Raw genomic sequence first — 27,124 nt, 5'->3', positions numbered from 1 at the left:
ATATTTGGACATGACAATGACCAAGTGATTTGGTTGTCAAGGTGTATTTTTGATGAATCAATTCATGGATTAATTATTTGATTAATAACTTAATTTTTTTAAAGTTATATTCGGATGAAAACGTGGTGGTGTAGGTATTCTATCAGCCAATTCATGAATAATTTAATTATTTTACCATTATTATTTATTTATTTTCATTATTAATCACTTATTTATTTTCTTTCTCATCTGGGCAATATCTCAGGCACCTTTTGAGCTGGGAAGCTGATCTTCGGATGTTATTTATATTTTTGGCATGGGGGTGGTGTACTTTGAATAAATCTGCACTTGTTTCCCCTTCTTTTCAGTGTCAGCTCTGCTGAAGCAGTCAATGCACTGGTTGGTTTGCCATTTCTCTTCCCAGCAGTAGACAAGGCAAGAACTTGGAATTTGGCATGGTTTTATCATTCAATGGCCTACACTTTTCAAAAAGTCACTGTACAGTCTTCAATGTCTAACAGTGAATATCGAGCAGATGGGGACACTTAGATTAACATCCTTGTGAAGGACAGCACACCCATTGATGCAAATGCCCTGCACGAGAAGCACCAGTGTGATAGTTTATAGTCGGATCAGCAAACCAGACGAGACACCTCAAAGGTGGTCAATTTAGATATCTAGCTGGTCCGAAATAAACTCAGGATCTGCATTCGCTAAAATTCTATCGTACACCGGTTATTCTCAATCGATCACTTGAAATCTAATCTCTTGCGTGGAATCTTCCTGCTGCACTGGCTTTCCTCTCATCGAATGCACTCTAAAAGCACTCTAACCCAACATACCATCGACAAACTGTGAAATTCAACAATCATGGATTACTTCATACTCAATGTCTATCGATGATATGTTCAAAATCGAACAAGTTGGTAACTGCATCCCGTACCTCAAAACGTGTTTGCCTCAAAAAACTACCCCCTTATATCACACATGTAGATACACCTGTATATACACTGACATTGAAATATAAATATGAGTTCCTAATCAAAGAACTTCAACGCACGAGGAATCCATTCAGACCATCAAACCAGTGCAATGGCTGACAACCTATGGCCATTTGTGCATGCCCTATCCTTTTTAAACGCTGAGCGTCAAGTAAGAAAGCAGCAGGTACCATTTCAAAACTTTGGTATGACTCGGCCGCCAACCTCCCAGACTCAGAATGGACGCTTTAACCATTATGCCACAGTCTGGTGAATAGAAAAAAGTTGTATAAATTTTTAGGTGATCAAAAGTCGACTAAAACCTTGCTTTTATCAAATACCTCTCATGTTGCAGTACAAATGATTATGACTGCTTAAAAAAAGAGATAAATAAATAAAAAACAAGTTCAAACTGAGAATAGAAGGAAGCAAGAAGAATAAAATGAGAACTCCATCCCTACATAAAGACCCTTGCAAGTTAATTTACATGATCGCTGGTTTTTCATGGTCTTTTTTTTTTGTATACAGAATCGAGGCTCATGAAAGAGCTAACATTTATCACAAAAAAAAAAATCAAACAGACAAACAAAATATATAAAAAGAGGGAGCGGTAGACAAGATGGGGAGAGAAGAGGAAGCATACAAACACAACATTTGAGAGCAGGGACATCGGGAGATGTGTGGGAAGGGAGAGGGCTTGGGGAGAGGAGGCGTGGGAAGGGGGAGGGGGTAGGAGAAGTATAAAACACAAGGACACCAAGGACTTCCAGGAAAGAAGTTGTTATTTCAAAAAAGTGGATTTGGGGTGAAATTAGCGGGGGTAGAAAAGATCAAGGTTTTGGATGGGGGAAGATAAGAGATGGTGGTGAACAGCCGTTTTAAAGACCTGGAGGGAGGAGTGGGATTGAAGAGAGTGAGGGAGTTTGTTCCAGAGGCGGGAGAAAAGAGGAAAGAAGGAGTGAAGGTGAGCAGAGAGTCTTGATTTTGGCAGTTTAACCATAAGAGGGTTGCAGGCAGATCCTGTGCGACCTGTAGGAATATTTGGGGGACAGAGCCCAGAGAGAGCTGGGGGAGCAAGGCCGGAGAGGAGTCGGTAGAAGACGGAAAGACTGTGCAATTAAGTACTTAAACGATTTTATTTTCGTTACAACACGGAGGCTCACAGAAGAGCAAGGTCACACAAGTTATGAACTTTCAGAGGGACAACCCACAGGCAAAAGAAAATAAATAAGCAACCAGAAAAGAGAGAGAGGAGGCGATGAAACATAACCTGCATGCAAGAGGGTTGTTTTAAGAAGGGTCATAGGATAAGAAGGACTGATTGTGGGTAAGGATGGGGGCGGGGGGGGGGGTTGACATGAGGGGGTGATGCAGTGCCTTCTTGAAGCTCTGCCGGGAAGAGTGGGATATCGCAGCCTTTGGAAGGTGGTTCAAAAATACGTGAGAAGCGGAGAATAAAAAGGTCACCGTCACGCTGTATATTAAAAGTTTATGCAGCAGTGGGTTAGTGGAAGAACATGTGGGTGCTGGAGGTATTGCGGAGGATCGGAGAGCTGGAAAAGCAGAGGGAGTTATACCAGAGGAGAGGTGGCAATAAAAATAAAAATAAACTAGAGTGGTTGTCAACCTGCCTATGATGTGAAAGCAGCAGACAAGTATTATCCCTATAATACGAGGGCTAACTTTTTGTTGATGCCAGGCTCTAGTTTGAAGCTGACCTTTCATAAAAGGTTTGAATGTAAAAATGCATTCTGTACGAATGCTTGCTGTACATAGTCATTTGTTCCACTTACAAAACACCTGCCTTCAATTACCGTTAAAGTACAAAATTCAAATTAGAATAACTAGCAACGGTACCCACCTTACCCACCGTGGGCTTCAATTGGGAGGCCCAAATGAAAAGGCAAAATATCAGAAATTGAAGGTTTTTTTTCTTTTAAACGATTTATATAAACATCCGTTAAATCATATCACATGCAAATCATCAAAATCTAAACAGTATTTGTAGAATTTCAATAAAAGCCACATCACTGTTCGTATTGGTAAATATTATTCCATAGTTTGGAAAAACTGGAAAATTGGAAATTGGAAAAATTGGAAAATTGGAAAAACAATATAGCCTATTTTACTCCAGGGTGTCCCAGGATTACCCACCCAATATTTGTTGCGATCGGTTCAGCCGTTTTTGCGGTACCAGGGAACGGACGGACAGACGGACATTTGGTGAATTATAGAAAGATTACTAAAGTTGGTTGGTCTAAAAAGGGTTATTGCTGGGAATACCTCACCGGTAATGCATGCCTGTCCGTTTGCCCATGGTAAGGGAGAGGCCATGCATTGTGGCAAAACCTCCAAGAGTCTGATTCCTGCGAATGCACTCAATCATGCCACCTGTAGACACAGACTTCTGGAGCGATATTCCTGATGGGGGTGACGCATTCCTGCACCCAGGTGGGCCAAGGCGCCGTAGGCCAAACGGCTCTGAAGGGAGCTTGTGGATGCATGGGCTGATGTAAAGCTCGCTCGATGTGCTCCGGCAGGCATGCATATCGACTAGTGTGGCACACCATTCCAATATACGAGGGAAAGGTGAGAGGAAGAATGCACGAGTGATAAAGCACCAGCCATGGTGAGGAGAACAACTCTTTACCAACGTGACCCCAAATGTTTCCTGGTGACGATGCATGCACACATCTCCCTTTACAAACCACAAATAAAGCGGCTGTGATGGCAGTATGGGAATAATAACATGAAAAAAAAAATTGTCAGGAAAGCAATTGCACTAACTTGCAGAAACCTGTGCGTGCACTAGAAACGTGAACACATGCCTTTGTGTATTCTTGGCTGACCTTCGACATTCCAAAACTGCAGCACATGTCCCAGTTTGTGCAATATCAGCAATAGGTCTTCCAGGCTAAACCCTCGACTATTCAGAGGACCGAGATTGTATTGCTCAATATTGAAAATGTTATTAGCAAGGAAGGTGTGAAAAAGAACAAGAATAACATCCACAAATAATCGACTTGGGTACTTGGGTTGCTGAAATCCAACTTAAAGATTGAGATAAATAAATAAATAAAGAGAACTAAAGTGCAGAAGAATTTTCCAATGCCGAGTTCTCAATACAGCTTGTTGCGAATGACCATTACACAAGCAGATTTCCTTTTGGCTCCGGGAAAACACAAGAGGCCGAGCAATGTGGCAACTCGACAAAAATGCCCCCCCTCTGGTGTTACATTTCGCCACGAACAAAAAGGCAGAAGCACTGCAGTACTATGTATAAACATCGATGATCAGGCATACCAGCATAACAAATTCTGAAGGATCGAGAAACTGAAAAAAAATAAAATCTCAATCATTTAGGCTTATAACTAAAATGAATTTAAAAATAAAAATAAAAACTTTATCTTTTGCGAATGAATGAACTTTGATGGATCGTACGTGATAAACGATTCAATGACAATTCCACCGAACATACCAGTTGTTTGAGTCTTTCACAGAAAACGGAACTTCTTCCCAAGGTTCTTGCGTTCTCATTCACGACAAAGGCCAGGCACAAAGTGAGGAAAGTTATTGAGAAAAGTGGGAACAATGCGCTCGTGAGCAAGTGTATGGCAAACGGTAGCGGCCTGTGAGCTCAAGAGACGGGAATAATCTGACACCGACCGTCCGCGCGCACGAATGCCTGAAGTGAAAGTTTCACGGTGATGCAGAGCGCTGGGAGAATATCCAGTTGCGGAAAAAGACGAAAGGCGGCTCCAGGAACACAGAATGCAAAAAAAAAAAGAAAAAAAGAAGACGACCAGCTGTCAGAGCAAGTTGCATCTATACATTTTCCATATCGGCAAAGGAAAAATATTGAATAGACAGAAATAAGCCTTGCAGTCAAAGAATATAAAATAAATAAGGAAGCAAATGGGAAAAAGAGCAGAAAAACTCCAATAGGATACAAATACAAAACGCAGCGAAGATCTTGATATCATACCTTATTGAAGCTGAACAGGATGTTGGGAAAAAATGAATGCAAGGTAACTTCCAACAAACATTATAGAGGAAGGAATTTATGTTGAATGGATAAGGGAAGAGAAGTGTGGGTGTGGGTATGGGGAAAAGGAGGAAGGGGTGAGTTCAAGGATGAGGCACAGGTAAAAGCCAAGTTATCGTCTACTGTTACCAAACATCGATTCATGAAAACCTTCATTGCCTACAAACAGTCGTTTTAGAACGTGACCGGAACATTTGCACCATGTATTGGAAGAGACAACGAAATATATATAATGAAATGAGCAAACGGGCGATATCTCGCTTTCCGTGCTCACACAGAGGTTGTGTGTAGGATCAATAAATAATAAACAACTCCCTCCTTCCACAAGATGCGTGAAGTCCAGATCTGGAACAAAATGTATGATGGAGCTACAAACTCGGTGGTAGGAATCGCCATCATCAAAGACAAAGATTTGACAATTTTCGAACTACAACAATGACTTGCAATATCTCTTGTTAAAGATACTGATTGCACAAATGTGTTTTTTTCCATCAGTTTCAATATTTTGTGATGGGGGGAGGGGCTGATTAGTAGCAGTTGTTGAGTAGTGAGAACACTCCTGATTGATCAATGTAGCCATGAGGTCTCCATCTCTCCTTGCCAAATATGTCAACTTTCCATACAAACCAACCAATGCGGAGCTATCAAGCCAAAAAGGCAAAATTTGCCATCTTCCATTCCAATAAGGCAAAAAAAACAAAAAAAACATAAATTGGCACTCGATATCTTAATTTTCTTTTTTTCTTTTTCTGCGACTCCTGAAACTGCTGAAAACTCCTGAACTCCTGAAAATAACACTGCGAAACCTGACCAGAGCAGAAAATACACAAATCAAGTAAATATTGATATTTCATCAAGGCCAGTGCTAATGTGGAAACTTTGATGCCTTCCCAGTATCACCACATCCTTCTGCAAAAATCTATTCAACGTTCATCAGCTCTTCTCCAAACCAAATTAAAAGTTTTTGACAAAGTTGACAACTTGGTGAACCCGAGTTGATTAATTAAACAGCACAATGTACTACTGTTGTGTTTCCGAAAAATAAATATATCAAAGATCAAAGAATTGGATAATGTAGAGCAAATGTGACGTCATAACCTTTTTCTTTTTTTTTCATCTAAGAGTGGGCAAGGCCCAATAAAGAGCTAAAAGACATGGTGAAAAGGAACCGATGGACAAAGGAGTTTGAGATGAAAAATATTTAAGTGAGTGTACAGTTTTACAGGCAAAGAGAGTGGCAGTATTAGCAAGAGAACAGAAAATCGTCGGTGGGTATGCAAGATGGCATTGTTGGTGATGGAGTGCTATCTTCAAGGATTGGAGAGAAGAGCACCAATGGGATAGAGATAGACTTAGGAAGGCAATTTCAGAAATGAAGAGGACAGAGGAGTGGAGGTGAAAATAATGCTTCCAAATGTTGAGGATAAAAATTAATGTGTGACTGATTGAAAGGTACAAGGTGGTGGAACTGGCAAGTGGTTGAAGCCAGAGCGGGGAACAAGTGTGCCAACGAAGGAGAAAGCTGAAAAATAAGGAAATAATGGACTATGAGGTCAATAATCTGTCTACAATGCTAGATAAACCCCTGTGCCTCGACCTTTTTTGCCAAGAGATAGACGAGTTCACACAATCGGTATTAAATTGTACCAAATCACAAAAGTTCTGATCGTTAATAAAGTTGTGGTGTTCACATTTAAATATTGTTAGGTGGAAGAGTGGGGGGAGGGAGGCAGCAGATCCATAGCTAGACTGTGGTAAGTGTAGTGTGGTCCTTGCATTGAGTACATTAGATTGCCATGTAACAGGAACCTGCCAGAGTAAGTCGTTTGTTACACGTGACACTGAGAAGGCAGCGTATGTAATTCATAGATGACAGGTTGGACATTAATTTTGTGGGCGTAAACGCCTCATGTTTGTAGGCGAGGCTAGTAGGTGAAAACTTCCCATAGAGAGGCACACGTTACGTGTATGAAAGGAAATCACGATCCGTCTGGCCAGGGTGGTCAGCCATGGTGGCGTAATGTGTTGTGGTGCTGGAAATGCCATTGTGCATTTATTTTTTATTGGTGCTGCCCCATGGGTGAGACGGCCAGAGGAGAGCACCACCCTATAGGGGACTTTCGGTAATTTCAAAATAAATTAGAGATGGCATTCACCGTTGCAATTTCTTATCCAGATGAAGTTCAGGGTTGGTTCCAGTGATGTACAAGTGGGCTCTACAAGTACATACCCCATGAAGAAGGTAATGCTACAGCCTTCACATCATTGATGGACAGGTGTCAAAAGTGCATCAAAAGTGCAACACAACTAGTGCAAAAGTGCAGTGTGTTGATTGTCATTTTTGTTAGTCTCACTAGTCAAAATAAATTAGGCCTTTATATTTCATCGCACCTCGTACTAATCCACGGTTATAGATGAAGTAAATCATCCGAAGTTTTGATCACCTAACTTTCATTCACACTGACCTCAGCTCTTTAAAAACTTTTGATTTACACTGGACTAAACCTTACATGTGAAGACACTTTTAGTGCCATGTGCTATGTTCACACAGATAATACATATACGGTGTAGTGATACCAATTCCATATCAATTCCCATGAATTTCGATCTTTGTTAAGGGGTTGGCATTTGTATTAAAACTTTCAACAGATAAGGCGGCAGCCAGTGAACCATTTTGCACCATTACTTAGGCAGTTAAGACCGAAAAATAGGGCGTATCGTTCATTTTTTCAGGAAAGCACCAAATTTGGCACAGATGTAGTATGGACCTATACAATTGTTTTCCTGAGGGGCGCCCAAAAATTCAGAACCCCTGGTGGCCGCCATATTGAATTTCAACATGACCGCCCTCTGTGACCGATTTCCCTCAATAACTTCTATACTATGAGCGATAACACCACAGTTCCAGTGTCTTACCACATGTTTTCATGGTCTCTGAATCCAATGGGATCAATTGCATAAAGATTGGCATCCATCATCTTTAATTTCAAGATGGCCGCCATGGTGTTTCCATTTTCCTTGAATCTCTCATAGTATTTTAGGTAAAATTTCAATTCCAAGTGATACACATTGTTTTATTGGTCTCTGATAACAATGGAATGGTATTAATTAATCAAAGTTACACACAGTTGCAGTTTTAACTTAAAATATTGTGGGCACTTGAAAGGTGGAGGCTCTCGCACAGACGCGTAGTACTACAAGCACTGTCCATCTCAGTCACACAGTGATGTGCAGGGCAGATTTGCCCTGGAGCATTTACAGTTGCCTTTACAGGCCGACTTACAATGGCAGCTTGTAAGCTCTGAACATGCCTCCTGTATCAGTGGTATTGTGGTCCAAATTGGTGTCCAAGAAGTCCCTGTTTTCATCCAGCCCCAATCAGCTGGTGATGGAAGTTCTGGGTAGGGCACAAGTGCCTGACTCCATACGTGTCCAGCCTGAAAACATGCACGTTTTAGGTGTTGTTCGAAGGCGTCAGCTGTTGGGGGAATGTGATCAATTGTTCTTGCCTTCTTCGTGAACAAGTGTCGGCGCATGTCATTCACTGTCTTTATCTCAGTAGTCCGGTCATAGAGGATGGCAACATATCTTTCTATGCTCTGTAGTTCCATAGTAATGGCGTCCACAGATGGCCTATAAGCGAGAGCATGAAAGGTCTGCGTGATGCTGGGGTATGCCTCCCAAGCCTTCCAGGCTGTCTTTTTCCCAATTTGGGCAAAAAATGACTGTCGCAGCCAGTGAAGGCATGAAATAATGGCAAAGACTCGGACTTCCTGCGGCCAAGGCCGGTGGCAATTTTAAGGATGGCAAGGTAGCTTTTACCAGTGCCAATGGCAATCCAGAGTTCCTCCACACCATGTGACTGGTTGGTAAAGTAGTGTGCTATTGCCAAGACCACAATATCAGAATCTACAGTTCGAATCAATACCCGTTTTCTCCCCTTTTTCACGGCATCCAGGACATTTTTTGGGATTTTTGAATTTTCAGAATTTTTGGGCGCCCCTCAGGAAAACAATTATATAGGTCCTACTACATCTGTGCCAAATTTGGTGCTTTCCTGAAAAAATGAACGATGCTTCCTCTTAACTGCCTAACTACATGAGATGACAATGTGGTTGATTACATGACTACCGTTGCCATGAGAATTGCCACAAACAGCACAATTCGCACATTTTTATTAGAACATACTTTATATTCCACAATTTCCAGAAGGCGTGAGATCCGATGGAACAAATGAGCAGAGGGTCCTAAAAGAAACAAGTGTGTAGCAATGGATTACTATGCAATCCAGTGCCAAAGGATGCTATCGGCAATCGGAAATTCCGTTTGGAAAGCAGCTCAATGCGGTCACATGGCTGCTGTCAGGTCATCTTCCATCTTAGTACAAAATCTAAAATAAATTGAGCGAGAGCAAAAGCCCTGATGCATCTATGTAAATGGAAAGCAGTCTATCGAATATCGCACAAGAAGGATAACACAGCATGGCACTACGGCTGTGATTAAACAATATTTTAACCACGAGAAATAGCAAGGTAAATGGAGGCACAACTAAAGAGGGTTAAGGTGCCAATGAAGGAGTCATAGTATATGGTCGACATTCAGAAACCACCACCCACAAATTATGACTTTATGGTTCAGGACAAATCATGTCAAAGCATTTTCCATTATCGCAGAGTGCTTTAAGAAAAAGAAAAAAAAGATCTGAAAGCAACAAAGAAAAAGAGTGCAGCTATTTAAAAACCGGAACATTAAGTTTATAGTGGAAGACAAAAGCTGACGGTTCATAAAGGATTTCATCCACATAAATGCAACAAACTGGGACAGCAGCACATTAGCTTACTCAAAGCAAAACTGCCCCGTGCAGAAAAACTTTTGAATAAAACGCTTTAGTTTCGCATTAACTGGGGCAGGCTGGGGTGGGGTACACGTGATAAACAAGATGGACACCACAATAACTTTCAAGAAAGAAAACTGGGACTATAAAGGAGGTGGGTTTGGGGTGGATTAATGGGGGTAGAAAAGATCACGGTTTTGGATGGGGCAATATAAGACATGGTGGTGAACAGCTGTTTTGAAGACCTGGAGGGAGGAGTGGGATTGGAGAGATTGTGGGAGTTTGTTCCAGAGACAGGAAAAAAAAGGAATGAAAGAGTGAAGGTGAGCAGAGGGTCTTGATTTAAGCAATTTCACCAGAAGAGGGTTGCTGGCAGATTTTGAGCACCCTGCAGAGATATTGGGGGTATCGAGCACAGACAGAGCAGGTGGTGCAAGGCCGAACGGAGTCTGAAGAAGACAGAAAGACCACTGACCTGCATCCAGTGAGAGTGAAAGACCCAATGACCCAGCCCTGGCACGGGAGATGCCAATGATCCTAAAAGCCATGATTTCCATCATGATTTTTCATCAGCATCAAGCTGAGCTAGGTGTGAGCCAGGAGCACCAACCCACAGGGGAGAGAAGTACTCCATCAAGCTTATATGTGGTTAGCTTTGTATGTGGTTAAGAGCTCAGGTGTGCCAAAGAAGGACTTTGCACGACAGAGGATGCCGAGAAGGCGACTGGCTTGGAAATATGGCTTACCTAGGTAAGATCATGGCAGATAGTGAAACCCAAAAGCTTGAGTGACTGAACTTCATGAGGATTGTTGAGAATCAGGTGTTTGATTCACCTCTCAAATCACCACTGTCCATATTCTGGTGGCTCGGTAAAGGTGGTGTTATAGTTGAGGGACAGTTTATTCTTCCACTGCATCGTGGGGGATTAACCACAAGATCTGGCCATCTCTGTTGTTTCATACCAGTGCTCTGTAAAATGTTCCGAGAACAAAGGTGAACATTTTGTAGGCCCGGTCCACACCCTGGTACGACTGACAAACCTCATCCAATTTATGGCAACCTCGGATGTTTCGGCCATTGGTGTAGCATGAAACCATATCGGTTTCTATGACTACAACGACCAATGATGCATCGACCCGGCATTATTGCAGAAATTCGAAAATTATTCACTGTTTGAATTAAACCGCACCACGATGTAATCCGAGGACAGTACGGATAAGGCAGTCGACTTCGTGGTGCGTCGTCACGGCGAATCACGAAGAGGATTTCCAATTTTAATCGAAAAATTACCCACTTTATAAATCGGAAAAGCACAGATCATATCGATATTGTAGGGTATGAAGGGATAGATTAGTTTTGAGGTGGTCTGAGCGTTTGGGTTCCCCTTTAAGTGATCCTTCATAATTTAAAGACAAAATGATATATAGCATGATATTTCAAAAAGTTATGGATGGGTTATGATAAAACAAGGCGGATGAGTTGGGTATGTGTCAAGATCAAGCCAATTTGAATTTGATTCAGGTCTGGATTGAGATCCCATATATCAATACTAGAACGCCACTCAGTAGAGCGCATACTCCCGCCGTGGGTTTAGTTGGAATAATAAGTTTTGTTTAACATCCCCTCTCCCCAAAACAACAAAATGAAAAAGAAAGTAGGCCCTAACTGTCAGAGAATTTATTTTAATATATCTCGGAATTAAGAGGATATAAACATCATTGAAGAATAAGAATAAAAGCTTCAATGCAGTAAAACAGAAAACAGAATTCCCCAAAAAAAATCCTGGATCCGGAATAATATCCTGAGCTTTACCAAAAACTAATTAATTCTTCCATATCCCAAGGGCAATCATCCCACCAACTTTCATCCAAATCCGTTCAGAACTTTTCCAGATATCTTGTTCACAAACACACGAACACACACACAAAACACACACACACACACACACACACACACACACACACACACACATACACACACACACACACACACACACACACACACACAAGCGAATGCATTACTCCCTGGCGGGAGCAATAATTAATCGTCCATAGTCGAAGACTCTTCTTCTTCACGCAATAACAACTTCCAGCTTCCAGACCGTACATCCCATCATCTTCAAATTTTGCAGACTTGTTACTCTTCATGACTTCTACGATAGTATGAAGTTTCACGTCGATCAATGAAGTGGTTCAAGAGATATAAATGTTTTTATTATTTGCGTTTAATTAACGATATCTGCCAAACCACGTGACCTCTCGCAAATTCCAAAAGGGCATTTTAGTAGACTGATATGCTGAACAGATTTGTCAAGTTTCCCCTCGATTGGATCACAAATGAGGGAGGAGCTAGGTTTTAAATGTTTGTGCTTAAAAACGTCATAACTCTGAAACCATGTGATGCATGACGTCATGCTCATTGACTTTTTTGTTCGTCATGGGCATGCGATTCTGCCTGCAATGTTTGGCCTCGATCTGGTTCAGGCGTTTTGGAGAAAATTGGATTTTAGTGTTTTTCACTCAAAACAATATGGCGGCCGAACCACGTGACATGTGACGTCATAATTACCATTAAAATATTCTACAGACCGAGTCCCTCCTTTGGTCAAAATTTGCTCTCAATCGGTCCAATTAGTGTCGAGAAAATGGTTTTTAACGGAAAACAGGAAAAAAAATTCCCAAAAAAACTTCCTGGATCCGGAATAATTTCCTGAGCTTCACCAAAAACTAATCAATTCTTCCTTATCCCAAGTGCAATCATCCCAGCAACTTTCAGCCAAATCCGTTCAGAACACACACACACACACACACACACACACACACACACACACACACACACACACACACACACACACGATCGAATGCATTACTCCCTGGCGGGAATAATAAAATGTAAACTGTTCAGCCTGGTGAAGGTATTTGCTCTGCCAAGTGCTGTTCCAGTTGAACAAGTAATTGCACAATTTAGCTTAACGGCTACCAAGTGCAAATTCAAATAAACGATATATTCATGAGCATTAACGTTTAAACTTTGAACCATGGACAGGAAGGATAGTGAACCACAGACAGGTGTACCCCTGGGTATACCCATTCAGTACGAATAGGTATACCCAGGGGTACACCTATCGAAGGTTAAGAACAAGTCATTTTATAGCGAACACAGTATGCGTTACTCCACAGACAACATACATTCATTTCAAAGTACAGGATCAAATCAGAGAAAAGCAACCTTAGATCAAAGCCCAAAGCATTGCCACGATGTGGCAAGCTCGACTCATCCAAGGGATTGAGGGATATATAACAAACAACAACACACAACATGCCTTTTAAGGCCATTTTCCCTGCCAGAGCGGGGGTTAGCCTTGCGGTCCCCATGACAATCTTCTCAATCTTGCCCTATTTTCTGCATCTCTCCTTGTTAACCCCCTTGCCCGCATTTCTTCTTCGACCATCTTTAGCCAAGTCTTTCTCGGTCTTCCCCATCCTCGACTTCCTTCTACATTCATTTCCATCACTCTTCTCAACCAGTCACTTTCATCCTTCCTCAACAAATGACCAAACCATCTCAACCTGTTCCTCTTCACAGCATCAATCACAGGCTCTATTCCCATCATCTTTCACAATTCATCATTTGTCTTCCTCTCTCTCAACGATACTCCGCACATCCACCGAACCATTCGCATTTCCACCCTTTCCAGCCTTCGTTGCTGCTCTACGTTTATTACCCATGTCTCGCTCCCATAAATCATAACACTTCTCACACATGCAGCATACACCTTTCCCTTCAGCTTCAACGACACTCCCCTCCTCGTCAGCACGCCACTCAGTTCCCGAAACTTCTTCCATGCACATTAGGGTGCATCAAACGCCCTTAGGTTCTTGGATTTTAATGTCTATTCTCTCAAATGTTACACTTGTTGGTAGAAGTATGTATGCAAAAAATAAATGAAATCAGAGGTGGTCCTGGGTGGCCACCGGCCACTTTTATATATTTAGGGCCATTTTCGGGGCCGCACTATGTAAAAATGTTTGATTTTGTTATTTTACACCCAAACCTAGTCATGTTTGGTATCAAATTGAAGGTCTTGATGAGAGGAATACAAATATAACAATTTTATGCAAAAAACGATGGTTTGATAATTAGTTTGTATTTTTACATGAATGAAATCGGAGGTCTAATCGTGGGTCCCATACTAGTAGTCTAATAATATCCTTTATTTTCTTTCAGATGGCAGATAAGAAGACCAGATTAGCAAGTGCCATTTTTGGTCTTGGCAATGCTTTTACAGAAGCAGATGGTACATTGACAGGAGTCCGCCTCCCAACTTGCCGGCAGGTTCTTCGATGCGTGATGTGGTACATCCAGAAAGAAATATGTGAAGGCAAACAAACTCAGCCACTGAAATGGAAATCTGCCAGCATCGTCCTTATCCAGCTGAAAAAATTCTACACTAAAGCAAATATTCCTATGCTTTCAGACCATCAATGCTGCAAACTAATACTTGACCTTCTTAATGACAATAACAAATTGCGTCAAATACCTGTTTCTCGCCGAGAATCTCCAAGCACTTTGGCTAAGTTGCAAACCATGAATGAACGTCTTGATAAGACCTTTGGTGTATGGACAAAAGATGCAATGACAAACATTAAGAATGAGGAAGATAGAGTATTTTTAGAGTCAATGAAATCTGACAGAGTAGCCTCATTTGGTGGTGTTGACAAGAAGAAAGTTGATAAAGATCATAGAAAAGAAAAACGCCTCTTAGCGGAAGCTTCAAGACGAGAACGTCATGAATCATCCAGTGTACAAGAGATGACAATTAGTTCTGTATGCTCTGATGATAGTGACTCTGCAGATAGCTTGGAAGAAACTGAAGAAGAGGTGATTCCAGAGTTTCAAAGGAAGCGTAGTCACCACAGATCAACATATGCAGGTACATCTGCCTTTATTCCTCATGATATTCTGAAAAGACATTCAGTTGTGTCTGTTGCTACTCGACTAAACATAACTCCTGTTCAACAGGTTGCGCTCACCAAAGCTGTAATTCAAGAGGCAGGAGGTGATCCACGTCGTGTGGCCAAGTCGTACTCAACTGCTGATAAGGCTCGACGATCAATAACAAGTGCTATCGCCAAAGATATTCAAGAAAATTGGATCGCCCCAACAGCTGCAACACTTCACTGGGATGGCAAGCAGATACCAACGCTCACAAACAAGAATGTCAAGGAAGAAAGATTGCCAGTGTTGGTTGGGAATGCCACTGATGTAAAGCTACTGGGGGTGGCTAGATATCCTCCTGGAAGTGATAGGTCATCAGGTGACATCATTGCCGAGCACACTTACACGTATCTACATTCATGGAAGTGCAAACAATCAGTTGTCAACTTATGTTTTGACACAACAGCATCAAACACTGGACACGTTACAGCTGCCTGTGTTACCATTCAATCAAAACTGGACCGTGCTCTTCTGTGGTGTGCATGTCGCCATCATGTTGGAGAGGTAATCCTGGATCATGTGTTTGACGTTCTCAAAATTGAGGCATCAAAGTCTCCAGAAGTATCTTTGTTCCAAAAATTCCAGAAGAATTGGGAACGCATATCGCATGCAAAGAATGAAAGTTTAACCAAAATTGACATTTCCATGTACAATGACTATGCACAACAGCTGCTTTTATCCTGCAAAAACAAGGTTTTAAGCACAATCCGCACAAGCGCTTCATACTGTAGGGAAGACTACAAGGAAATGGCACAACTCTGCCAGGTAGTCCTCGATGATGATGTCACAAAACAAGGAACACTCCACAGACCAGGGGCCATGCATAAAGCAAGGTGGATGTCAAAGATTCTTTATTCCATCAAAATATGCCTACTTGAAGAGCAAATTTCTCTACTACCTCGAGGAACTGTAACAACACAACATCAACAGAAAAAACTGAAGGAGTTTGTTGTTTTTGTTGTTTATATTTATTGTGATTGGTGGCTCATATGTCAGTCTGCTTCAAATGCCCCATGGTTTGATTTGTGCTTTTACAAGACTCTGCTCAACTATAAAGCTGTCAACTCAACCATTTCAGTCAGCGCTGTGAAAGCCTTTGATAGACATTTGTGGTATTTAACCCCAGAACTGGTTGTTTTGGCACTGTTCAGCAATGCAATTCCTCAAAAGGATCGTCGTGCCCTTGCAGATGTGTTACTGGCCATACAACCAGATGAAATGCCAAGCACTCCAAAACACCGCTACGGTTCTGGATATGGCAAACCGTCATTTCCAAAAATTACAGAAGCGACAACCCTGGCTGATCTTGTGAACGAGGACTCGTGGTTTACAGTAAACCTTCTTCACCTAGATATGACCTTCCTAACAGAGGATGTTGACACTTGGCAGAACAATGAGCACTTCAAGGCAGCCAAGTCCATTGTGGATGGGCTTAATGTTGTGAATGACCCTGCGGAGAGAGCAGTAAAGCTCGCAACTGATTTTGTCTCAACTGCAAGAAGAGAAGACCACTTCCAAAATCTTCTTCAAGTGGTTGAATGTGACCGCAAAGCGAGGCCAAATTTGCGGAAACGAGCAAAGTTGGAGTAGTGACATTGGCGTTGTGCTTAATACATTTTCAAACTTTTAATCAATGAAAGTACAATACTACAACACTGTACTACAACTTTGTAATATGAAGAACGATTTTGGTTAATTTTACATTGACATGTAAGGTTGTTTTAACTGTTTGATATTAGGCATTTAGTAAAAGTAGGACTTTACTTTTGTATATAGGTATAATGGTTAATTTTACATTATCTTGTAGTTAATTTTACATTATCTTGTAAAGTAGTTTAGCTGTGGCCCTAAATGGCCCTAAATATATAAAAGTGGCCGGTGGCCACCCAGGACCACCTCTGATTTCATCTATTTTTTGCATACATACTTCTACCAACAAGTGTAACATTTGAGGGAATAGACATTAAAATACAACAACTTTTTGAAAATCATGGGGCGTTTGATGCACCCTAATGCACATCTCACTCTTGCAACCATTGCCGAGTCTGATCCACCTTCTCCATTCAGCATGTCTCCGAGGTAGCAAAATGTTTTCACACCTTCCAGCTTCATGCCGTCTCCAAGATCAAACTCAACATTTCCTCCATCTGGAACTCTCTGTGCACACCTTACTTGAATGTAGCTGCCACACTCGTTAATGACCCTCTCAGACCACTACATTTTTAATGAACCCACTCAGCGCACATTGTACATTGAATGGAGTTCACTGCACACAGCACACGGCCACTTCCCAGTTCTTTCCACCTCACCACATGCTTTACCACTTGCCATCACCTTCGTCTTTCCTATATTCACCTTCAGACCTTTTGTCTCCATACATTCCTTCCACTTGTTCATCTTTTCCTTCAGTCCATCCATACTTTCCGCAATCAACACCAGATCATCTGCATACAACAACTCCCACGGTAAACCATCCTTTACGTTCTGAGCCAGCACCTCCATCACAGCTACAAATAGCAGTGGACTTAGTACCGACCCTTGATGCACTCCCACCTTCACCTCAAACTCACCACTGTTCCCGTCCTTCGTCCTTACAGCTGTGCGCGCTCTTTTGTACATTGCCATCACAACTCTGATCAACCATTCCTCCACTCCTAACTTCCTCAATGCCCATGTCAATACTTCGTGTGGAACCCTATCGAATGCTTTCTCCAGATCAACAAACCCAAGAAACAACTTCTTCCTCTTCTCAATGTACTTCTCCTGAAACTGCCTCACAATAAAGAGCGCGTCTGTCGTTCCTCTTCCTGGCATAAATCCAAACTGCATTTCGTCGAACTTCACCTTCTTCCTTATCCTTCTCCCCAACACCCTTTCCAACACCTTCATTCCATGCTCCAATAACTTTTTCGCTCGGTACGAGCCACAATCCAGATGGTCACCTTTCCCCTTGTATAGAGGGACGAGGGTACTCAGTTCCCAATCCACTGGAATGCGGCCTTCTTTCACCACCAGATTACAGATTTCTGTCATTCTCTTCACACCCCAACTTCCTGCTGCCTTCAACATATCTCCCACAACTCCCGTCGGCCCTCCCACTTTTCTACTCTTCATTGCTTTTATCGCTTCCTCAACTTCCTTCTCAGTTATCTTCTCTGCCGGTCCTAAAACTGGGTTACTCTCTATGTTGCCATCCCATTCATTCTCTGTATTCAACAGCATTTCCATATATCTTTTCCATCTTCCTTTAATTCCATCTGGGTCGACAACGATTTGTCCCACTTCATCCTTCAAGCAACTCACCCCCATTACATCACACCTCTCTTTCGCTATCTGCTTTGCAATCCTGAATACCGCTCTCTGACCCTCTTCCGAATCCAAGCTTTCTCCGAACATTTTCCTACATGCCTCCTGCGCCTTTGCTACCTCTTTCTTTGCAGCCTTCTTGGCTGCCTTATAACTTTCATGCTCTGCTTTTTCTGCTCCCGTACCCTTCGCCTTCTGCCACTCCTTGAACTTCTTCCTCTTCTCGTCAATCCTCTTTCCAATTTCCTCATCCCACCACCATGTTTCCGAGTGCCTCGGTGGTCCTTTTGTCCATCCACATACCTCACCAACGGCTCCCAATAGACTATCTTTCATTGACATCCAACCACGTTCAAGCTCAACCACATCATCCTCTACCCTACTCAGCCTCTCTTTTAATGCCTCCCTTACTGTCACCTCTTTCAACCTCCACACCTTCATTCTAGGTTGGTACTTCACCCGCCGAGCTCTCCTCACACCTTTCACCCTTATGTCGCAGACAACCAAGTGGTGCTGTGAAACAGCCTCCTCCCCCGGGATCACCTTTGTGTCCTGTAGGTGCCCCTGTCTCGCCTACGCACCATCAGGTAGTCAACGGTTGTCGTCGACCCACCTGACGTGTATGTAACAAGCTTATTATCCTCTTTCTGGAACTGAGTATTACAAATCAACAAATCAGCTCCATCAGCAAACTCCAAAATCCTTTCACCTTCTCCATTTCTCACACCATATTCGTAACCCCCATGAACTCCCTCAACACCGTCCATACTCCTTCCCACATGTCCATTTAGGTCTCCTCCTACCACAACAACTTCCTCTTTCACGTTTTCCATCAGCTTCTCTATCGCACACCAGAACTTGTCCTTCTCCTCATCGCTCCGACCAACCTGCGGAGCATTCCCGAGATGACGTTCACCAAGAGCTTTCCAATCATCATTTTCACCATCATCAACCTATCACTCACTCTCGTCACACTCACCACACTGTCTACAAACTCCTCAGAAAACAGGACACCAACACCATTCACGCCCTCCGGGCACCCTTGCCACACAAACTTGTATTTCTGTCCTTGCCTACCCTTCACCATTCTCAGACCACTTCCCTTCCATCTCGTCTCTTGCACACAACATATGTCCACTCTTCTTCTGATCAATACTTCCACCACTTCTCCTGATCTCCCTGTCATTGTCCCTACATTCCATGTCCCAAACCTCAGAAACCGATCTCCACTTCGGGCTGTACCCTGCCCATATGTAGTTGTAATTGTCAAGGTTCTCTTTTTGAGGCAATGTTTTTATGGCCGGATGCCCTTCCTGACGCCAACCCTCTTAGTCGCCTCTTTCGACACGCAATCGGTGTACCTATTTTAACCAGGGTACACACCGGGAGATTTATAACAAACAATTGGATGGTATTTATAGAATACTTACCCTGCGCAGTCAACTTGGTGCGAGCCAACTCTTCGGTTTTTGAACGTTTTTTTTGTTTGTTTTTTTTTGTTTGATCAAATATGACTGCCAGACCAAGTGAGCGATGACATCATAAATGTATGTTATCAATTATAATTGTTGCATAGATCACGCTCAATAAATTTAAAACTGATCAGACTAAGCGTAGTCCCTGCAGAATTATGACTTAATAATTAAGGCACCAATTATGTCATCGTTAACACCTATTCCCCATATGGAGTTCTTTACAATAATCCACGTTTCAATTTTTTTTTTTTCCATGGAGTGGTTTCAGAGATATCGAGGTGTGAAGCTTTTCCAAGATAGCGCCTGTACCACGTGACCTATGACGTCATAATTATAATTAAAATATTCTAAAGGAGGAGGCGCTCCTCTGGTGAAAAGTGTCCATTGGACCAACAATTGCTGAGAAAAAAAATTCATAATGATCGGATAAGTGTTGTATTTGTCGAATTATGACATCATAAAAAAGGAACTGATGATCATTAACGTATCTTACTCCCCATGAGGAGAACTTGACAACGCACCATGTTTCAATTTTTTTCCATGGAGTAGTTTTGGAGATATAGAGGTGCAACGTTTTTGATTTTTCCAAGATGGCGCCTGCACCACATCACCTATGATGTCATAATTGTCATTCCAAAATTCTGCAGGAGGAAGCACTCCTATGGGCCAAATTTCGTGTCCATCAGACTAACAGTTGCAGAGGAAATTTTTATTTTCATACTGATCAGATCAAGCGTTGTACTTGTTGAATTATGACGTCATAATCAAGGCACAGATGACATTAACATATCTTATTCCCCATGGGGAGTACTTCACAATGAGGCTCGTTTAAAATTTTTTCCATTGAGAGGTTTGGGAGATATACACTACCGGTCAAAAGTTTTAGAACACCTCAATTTTTCCAGTTTTTATTCAAATTTATGCAATTTAATGTCTCAATGTCCTCTGAAATTAAGCACAGAACAAATAAACAATTGGAGATAAAAAAGAAATAATAGAATCCTTTTGTTTAACAAAATTTTATTCAAATTTTTGACTCAGAAAAGTAGCCACCTTTTGCAGATATAACCGCCGAACACACTCGTGACATTCTTTCTGCAATGGAAATCAAATATTGTTCGGGAAGTTCTTCCCAACACTGTTGCAGAGGTTGCCACAAATGTGTTGCACTTGGAGGTTGCTTTGCTTTCACCCTTCTGTCCAGTTCACCCCAAACCAGCTCGATGGGGTTTAAGTCTGGAGACTTTACTGGCCATTCCATGATTTGAGGCCTGCCCTCTTGTTCTTTTCCTCGAAGGTAGTTTTGACATAGCCTGGAGGTGTGTTTAGGGTCATTATCTTGCTGTGGGATGAACCCCTGACCAACTAGGAGTATACCAGAGGGTATTGCACGGCGCTGCAAAATGCTATGGTAGCCCTTTTGGTTCAGGGTGCCAGTCACACTGTGCAAGTCGCCGACTCTGGATCCAGCAAAAGAGCTCCAGAGCATCACGCTTCCTCCTCCATGTTGGACAGTTGTTGTCACACACTGAGGAACCATCCTTTCGCCTACTCGACGGCGTCCAAAAACCCTGCGTGATGAACCAAAGATTTCAAATTTTGATTTATCGGTCCATAAGACCTTCTTCCAGTCTTCAGTAGTCCACAGGTGGTGCTTCATGGCCCAGGCAAGCCTCTTTTTCTTATTTTGCCATCTTAGCAATGGCTTTCTTATTGCCACTCGACCTGTCAAACCTGCAGCTCGAAGTCTTCTCTTCACAGTTGAAACTGAGACTTGCTTACTTCGACCAGTGTTAAGCTGTGCTTGAAGCTGTTGTCCTGTGAGCCGCCGATCACGCAAGCTGTTGACTCTCAGAAACTTGTCTTCTGATTCTGTTGTGGCTTTGGGTCTGCCAAACCTCTTCCTGTCAGTTTCCTCTAGTTGTCCAAATAATGCTTCAGAGGGTGTAATAACAGTCTGTTCCAATACTGCTTTTATACAGACAGGGGGTTTGTAATCAAGTAATCAGCAGAGGTTGGGACACCTGTAGGAATTATTGTTTGCATCAACTTTCAAGGCTTCATTTACTTACATTGCTGCAGAACAGCTGAAAGTTGTTAACCCATTACTTGTTCCCTGAAGAATGCCTTTTTGTCCCCCGTCGCACCGTGGAGCGAAAGGGGGACTATGGTTTTCCCCTCCGTCCGTGTGTCCATCCGTCCGTCCGTGCGTGCGTGCGTGCGTAAGCGAAGGACCGCATTCGAATTTGGTGTGTGGGTGCAACCCACGTCAAAATCCAAGATGGCCGCCACCATGTATGTCTGATGCCATGTATGTCTGAACCTTGTGAGCTGAATATCTTGAAAAATAAGCTAAGTACCAACTTCTAATCTGGTGTGTGGGTGTATCTCGGCATAAGGAAGAAAGCCATTGAAAATTGGGTCGGCACGTCAAAATCCAAGATGGCCACCACCATATATATATATATATATATATATGTCTGAACCTTGTGAGCGAAATATCTTGAAAAATAAGCGAAGTACCAACTTCTAATCTGGTGTGTGGGTGTATCTAGGCACAAGGAAGAACGCTGTTGAAAATTGGGTCGCCACGTCAAAATCCAAGATGGCCGCCGCCATGTAGGTCTGAACCTTGTGAGATGAATATCTTGAAAAATAAGATAATTACCAACTTCTAATTTGGTGTGTGGGTGTATCTCGGCATAAGGAAGAACGCTCTTGAAAATTGGGTCGCCACGTCAAAATCCAAGATGGCCGCCACCATATATATGTCTGAACCTTGTGAGCGAAATATCGTGAAAAATAAGCGAAGTACCAACTTATAATCTGGTGTGTGGGTGTATCTAGGCATAAGGAAGAACCCTATTGAAAATTGGGTCGCCACGTCAAAATCCAAGATGGCCGCCGCCATGTATGTCTGAACCTTGTGAGCGGAATATCTTGAAAAATAAGCGAAGTACCAACTTCTAATCTGGTGTGTGGGTGTATCTAGGCATAAGGAAGAACGCTATTGAAAATTGGGTCGCCACGTCAAAATCCAAGATGGCCGCCTTGCGTCTTCCACTTTGTCAACTCGCATCACTTCACCGACGGGGGACCTAGGCGTAACGCTCGTTTACAATATAACTGTGCAATTTGCATTATTTTCCAGTTTTTGCTAACCTAAACTTTTTTTTTTTACCTCGAGCAGTTTACTGCTTACCTTTGTTCCATTTTAGGTTATTCACTGGATTTGAATTGTTTAAATTTCAACAAAAACTGGAAAAATTGAGGTGTTCTGAAACTTTTGATCGGTAGAGTAAAGGTGCAACGTTTTTCAAAGATGGCATCTGTACCACGTGACCTACAACGTCATAATTATGAATAAAAAAATTCTCCAGGCGGAGGCACTCCTATAGTAAAGTTTCCTGTCAATTGAACCAACAGTTACAGAGAAAATGAATTTCAAAAAATGCAGACACGCACGCACGTACGTAACCGAATGCCTAACACTACTTTTCGCTTCACGAGCGCAGGGTAACAACTCGCCAAGGCAATCTTCACTCAAGGTGAAATGTTTTTTTTAGACCACCCAGTCAGTAGATTACAGCAGAAACAGGAAAAGTGTAAAGTTAGCTCAAGAAGCAACCAAAATCCCACTTTTGAAACAGACAAATATAAAAGCAAGTCTTTCCACAGACCCTTGCAAAAGGATGTAATTACAGAAACAGTGTCAAATATATTCAAAGTTTGATTCCTGCAGCCTTCACACAAAACAGTAGTATCTGGATAATTCCAAAAACCCTTTTGTGCATAACATAGTGAGGCTGTTGCTCTCAGATCCATTAAAGCCATGGAAGCAGGTGGGTTGGGTGGGTCAGAACCCTAGCACTCAGTATTTGGCAAAATACCCACTAACATGAGCACAGCACTGCTATAAAAGCAGAATAAGCATCGCAAGGATTTGTCCAGCAGGAGCTGTGAGCATAAAAGAAGGGTTATGCTCATTTGATAAACACAGCAATGTTCAATGTGATCCATCACCCTGGAGTTATGGAACGTGAGCATGAACATTGGGCCGTGAGATATGTATATCGAATAGGCCTAAGCATCTAATAGATATTCTCCGTGCACATCGATTCAAAAAGCTATAAATGCACTGAACTCGTCGCCACACCAGCATAATCTTCAGGATGAAAAAGTTGGAAGGAAACAAGTGCTTTAAAAGTTGTTAATGGACATCTCTGCACATTACTCAATGTACTTAAAATGATTTTCAACATACGTCTGACATACATTGGGAAGGAAGGCCATAAGGGAGGTTTCAGGAGTTTTTGCCATTCACTCACACAAGTACAGGTCCTGAAACATCGATAGGTCCTCGGATACATCCACAAAGTTCGAATTGTACATTGGTTCAAATCAACGTGAATAGTAAACACCTGAAATCCAGAACATATTGTTTGTGATATTTACAGGCCAGATAAGACCGAGGGATTTTGAAGGAGAGGACAGCGAGGGGTCAGATTTCAACAGAATCAAACCTGTAAGGAATGAAGGAGCAACCATTCATAACCTGCAACACCTCTTAAGGACGTCGAGCAATTTATGGGAATACCCTTTAGTTACAAGAAATAGAAGGCAAGTTAATTATACAGTCACGTGAAAAAGTAAGTACACCCCATGCAAAGTTTTGACTTTTTCAACATATTTCAACATACAGCCGTTTGATCTTCATTTCAACAATATTGATAGATAAAGGTGATATAATATAACAAATATCATGAAACATTTACATTTTGTAGTTCATTGTATAATTTAAATAAACATAAATGCAAATTTCGCATGTGGAAAAAGTAAGTACACCCCTACATTTATCACTACTTCAAATACCTAAAATTTGAATCAGGTGCACCAGCTCAGGTGCAAATGATTAGAACATCGTTAGAGACGATCTTGGAGGAACCTGTCTTATTTAGACCTCAGACATTTAGTTTGGTTTGCTCTTTGTTGTTGAAGTGTGCGGAGTCACCATGCCTATATCAAAAGAGCTCTCTGAGGCCTTCAGAAAGAAGGTTAAGGATGCCTACGAGTCTGGGAATGGATTTAAAAAGATCTCCAAACAATTTGAAATCAATCATTCGACTGTCCGGAAGATCATCTACATGTGGAGAAGATTCCAAACAACTGCCAACTTGTTCAGGCCAGGCCACCCCAGCAAGTTCAGCCCGAGAGCAGACCGCAATATGCTGAAAGAAGTCTCTAAGAACCCCAGAATGTCATCACTGGACCTACAGGTAGCTCTTGCCACTGTTGATGTCAAAGTGTACGAGTCTACAATTAGAAAGAGGCAGCACAAATTTGATCTACATGGGAGGTGTGCCAGGAGGAAACCTTTGCTGTCCAGAAAGAACATCAGGGCAAGACTAAAGTTTGCCAATGAACACCTCGGCAAAGACAAGCACTTCTGGAACAATGTGCTCTGGACAGACGAGTCAAAGGTAGAGCTATTTGGCCACAGTACCAGAAGACATGTTTGGCGAAAACAAAGACCGCATTTGACCACAAGAACCTGATACCAACTGTAAAGCATGGTGGTGGAAATATTATGGTTTGGGGCAGCTTTGCTGCATCAGGGCCTGGGCAGCTCACCATGATATAATCCACTATGAATTCTTCATTGTACCAGAGGGTGCTTAAGGATAATGTGAGGCCATCTGTCGGAAAGTTGAAGCTCAACCGAAGGTGGACCTTGCAACATGACAATGACCCTAAACATACCAGTAAATCCACCAAGGAATGGCTGAAAAGAAAGAAATGGAGGGTTCTGGAATGGCCAAGTCAAAGCCCGGATCTAAATCCCATCGAGATGTTGTGGGGGGATTTGAAGCGAGCTGTGCATGCAAGAAACCCCTCAAACATCGCACAGCTGAAAGAATTCTGCATGGAGGAGTGGGAAAAAATTTCTCCCAGTCGATGTCAGAGACTGGTAGACAGTTATTAGAAACGCCTACTTGAGGTTGTTTCTGCCAAAGGGGCAATACCACCTATTAGAGCCAAGGGTGTACTTACTTTTTCCACATGCGAAATTTGCATTTATGTTTATTTAAATTATACAATGGACTAAAAACCTAAACTAAAAACTAAACTTAAAAAAACTAAACTAAAAAAAAAAAATTATACAATGGACTACAAAATGTAAATGTTTCATGATATTTGTTATATTATATCACCTTTATCTATCAATATTGTTGAAATGAAGATCAAATAGCTGTATGTTGAAATATGTTGAAAAAGTCAAAACTTTACATGGGGTGTACTTACTTTTTCACGTGACTGTATGATGTGCATTGGCATCAGTGGATGAAATGAACAGTTGGAATGGAAGTGTCACTGGTCTGTTTTTGGGGAAACGTATTCAGTGGAGTATGCATGGATACAGTGTCTAAGTCGATGCAGCATGTTGTTACCTCCACACCAAATGTGGATGGAGGTTATGTTTACACCCCTGTCTGTCTGTCTGTCTGACCGTTTATGAACAAAATATCTCAAAAGTTGTGGACGGATTCGGACGAAATTTGGCAGAGATGTAGCGTATGTGACAAGGAGGAAATGATTAGATTTTGGTGAAGATCCTGATTCAGATACTATAATTTTTAAGTGATTCTTCACCATTGGGAGATAGGGCCAAAACAGATACATAGCAGGATATCACAAAAAATTGTGGACGGATTTGGACGAAATTTGGTGGAGAGGTTGTGTGTGTGACAAGGAAGAATCGATTTAATTTTGCTGAAGATCCGGATCCAGATCCGGCTCGTATAAGTTTTTAAGTGATTCTTCACCATTGAGTGATATGGCCAAAAACGATATTAGCAGGATATCTCAAAAAGTTGTGGACGGATGATTTCGATTAAATGCGATTCTGTATTGTGATTTTCTGGTCTACTCTGGCATACAAAACGTAAACTGTTCACCTGGCGGAGGTATGCTCTCTACTGAGTGCCGTTCTAGTTTCTAATGAGGTGTTGCTTGTTGTTTTGTGGGACCTATTCCATTACTCAGTTCATTTGTTTGTCATGTTAAACTCTAGGAGGGCGATTGAAGGGTTTGGACTTTGAAGGAAAGTCGACAAAACAAGCATAATAATAATAGTACAGTTCGGTAGTTCCCTTACAAGCAATTGTAATGCAAGAGGCCATTAGGCCCATGAAAGCCTGCACTATGATTGCCAACTTATAGTCGTTTCTCCATGCTCTATGTTGTAAATGCTGAGTATCAAGTAAGGAAGCAGCACGTATCATTTTTAAAGTCTCTAGTTACCTGGTACGATTCGGCCATTGTTACAACTACTGATCTCCCAGACTCGGAGCAGACGTTCTACCCATTAAGTCACAGAGTCTGCTCGATTAATCAGTGAACAATAGTTGTGTCCACTTGAAGAGCTTGCAGTTTTGGTGGACCCGAGTGAGTGATGCAGTGTTTTGTGTCATGAAGACAACTGGTCCAGAAGTCCAACTGTTCGTA

At 42.0% G+C, this 27,124-nt stretch overlaps 2 protein-coding genes across 6 annotated transcripts in view; one reads left to right on the top strand and one right to left on the bottom strand.

The window, feature by feature from the left end:
- Nucleotides 1–27,124, top strand: part of LOC144892693 (protein FAM200C-like) — a 1,175,895-nt gene that overhangs the window by 652,573 nt on the left and 496,198 nt on the right. The gene's annotated exons all lie outside the window — the stretch shown is intronic.
- KCNAB2 (potassium voltage-gated channel subfamily A regulatory beta subunit 2) overlaps nt 1–27,124 on the bottom strand; it is a 214,426-nt gene that overhangs the window by 93,717 nt on the left and 93,585 nt on the right. The window contains exon 2 of one of the 5 annotated variants that reach the window (XM_078780849.1): nt 3,248–3,512. The exons of 3 other annotated variants lie outside the window; for them this stretch is intronic. In XM_078780849.1, the coding sequence (XP_078636975.1) occupies nt 3,248–3,507 (260 nt within the window). In that variant the 5' untranslated portion in view covers nt 3,508–3,512. Of the gene's footprint in view, nt 1–3,247; nt 3,513–4,437; nt 4,647–27,124 lie in introns of those variants that run through there. One more of the 5 variants, XM_078780854.1, reaches the window with a different exon arrangement.

Source organism: Myxine glutinosa, chromosome 6 (assembly GCF_964187855.1).
Source record: "Myxine glutinosa chromosome 6, kmMyxGlut1.1, whole genome shotgun sequence".
Taxonomy (NCBI): Eukaryota; Metazoa; Chordata; class Myxini; order Myxiniformes; family Myxinidae; genus Myxine; species Myxine glutinosa.
This window is presented reverse-complemented; position numbering and strand designations above follow the sequence as displayed.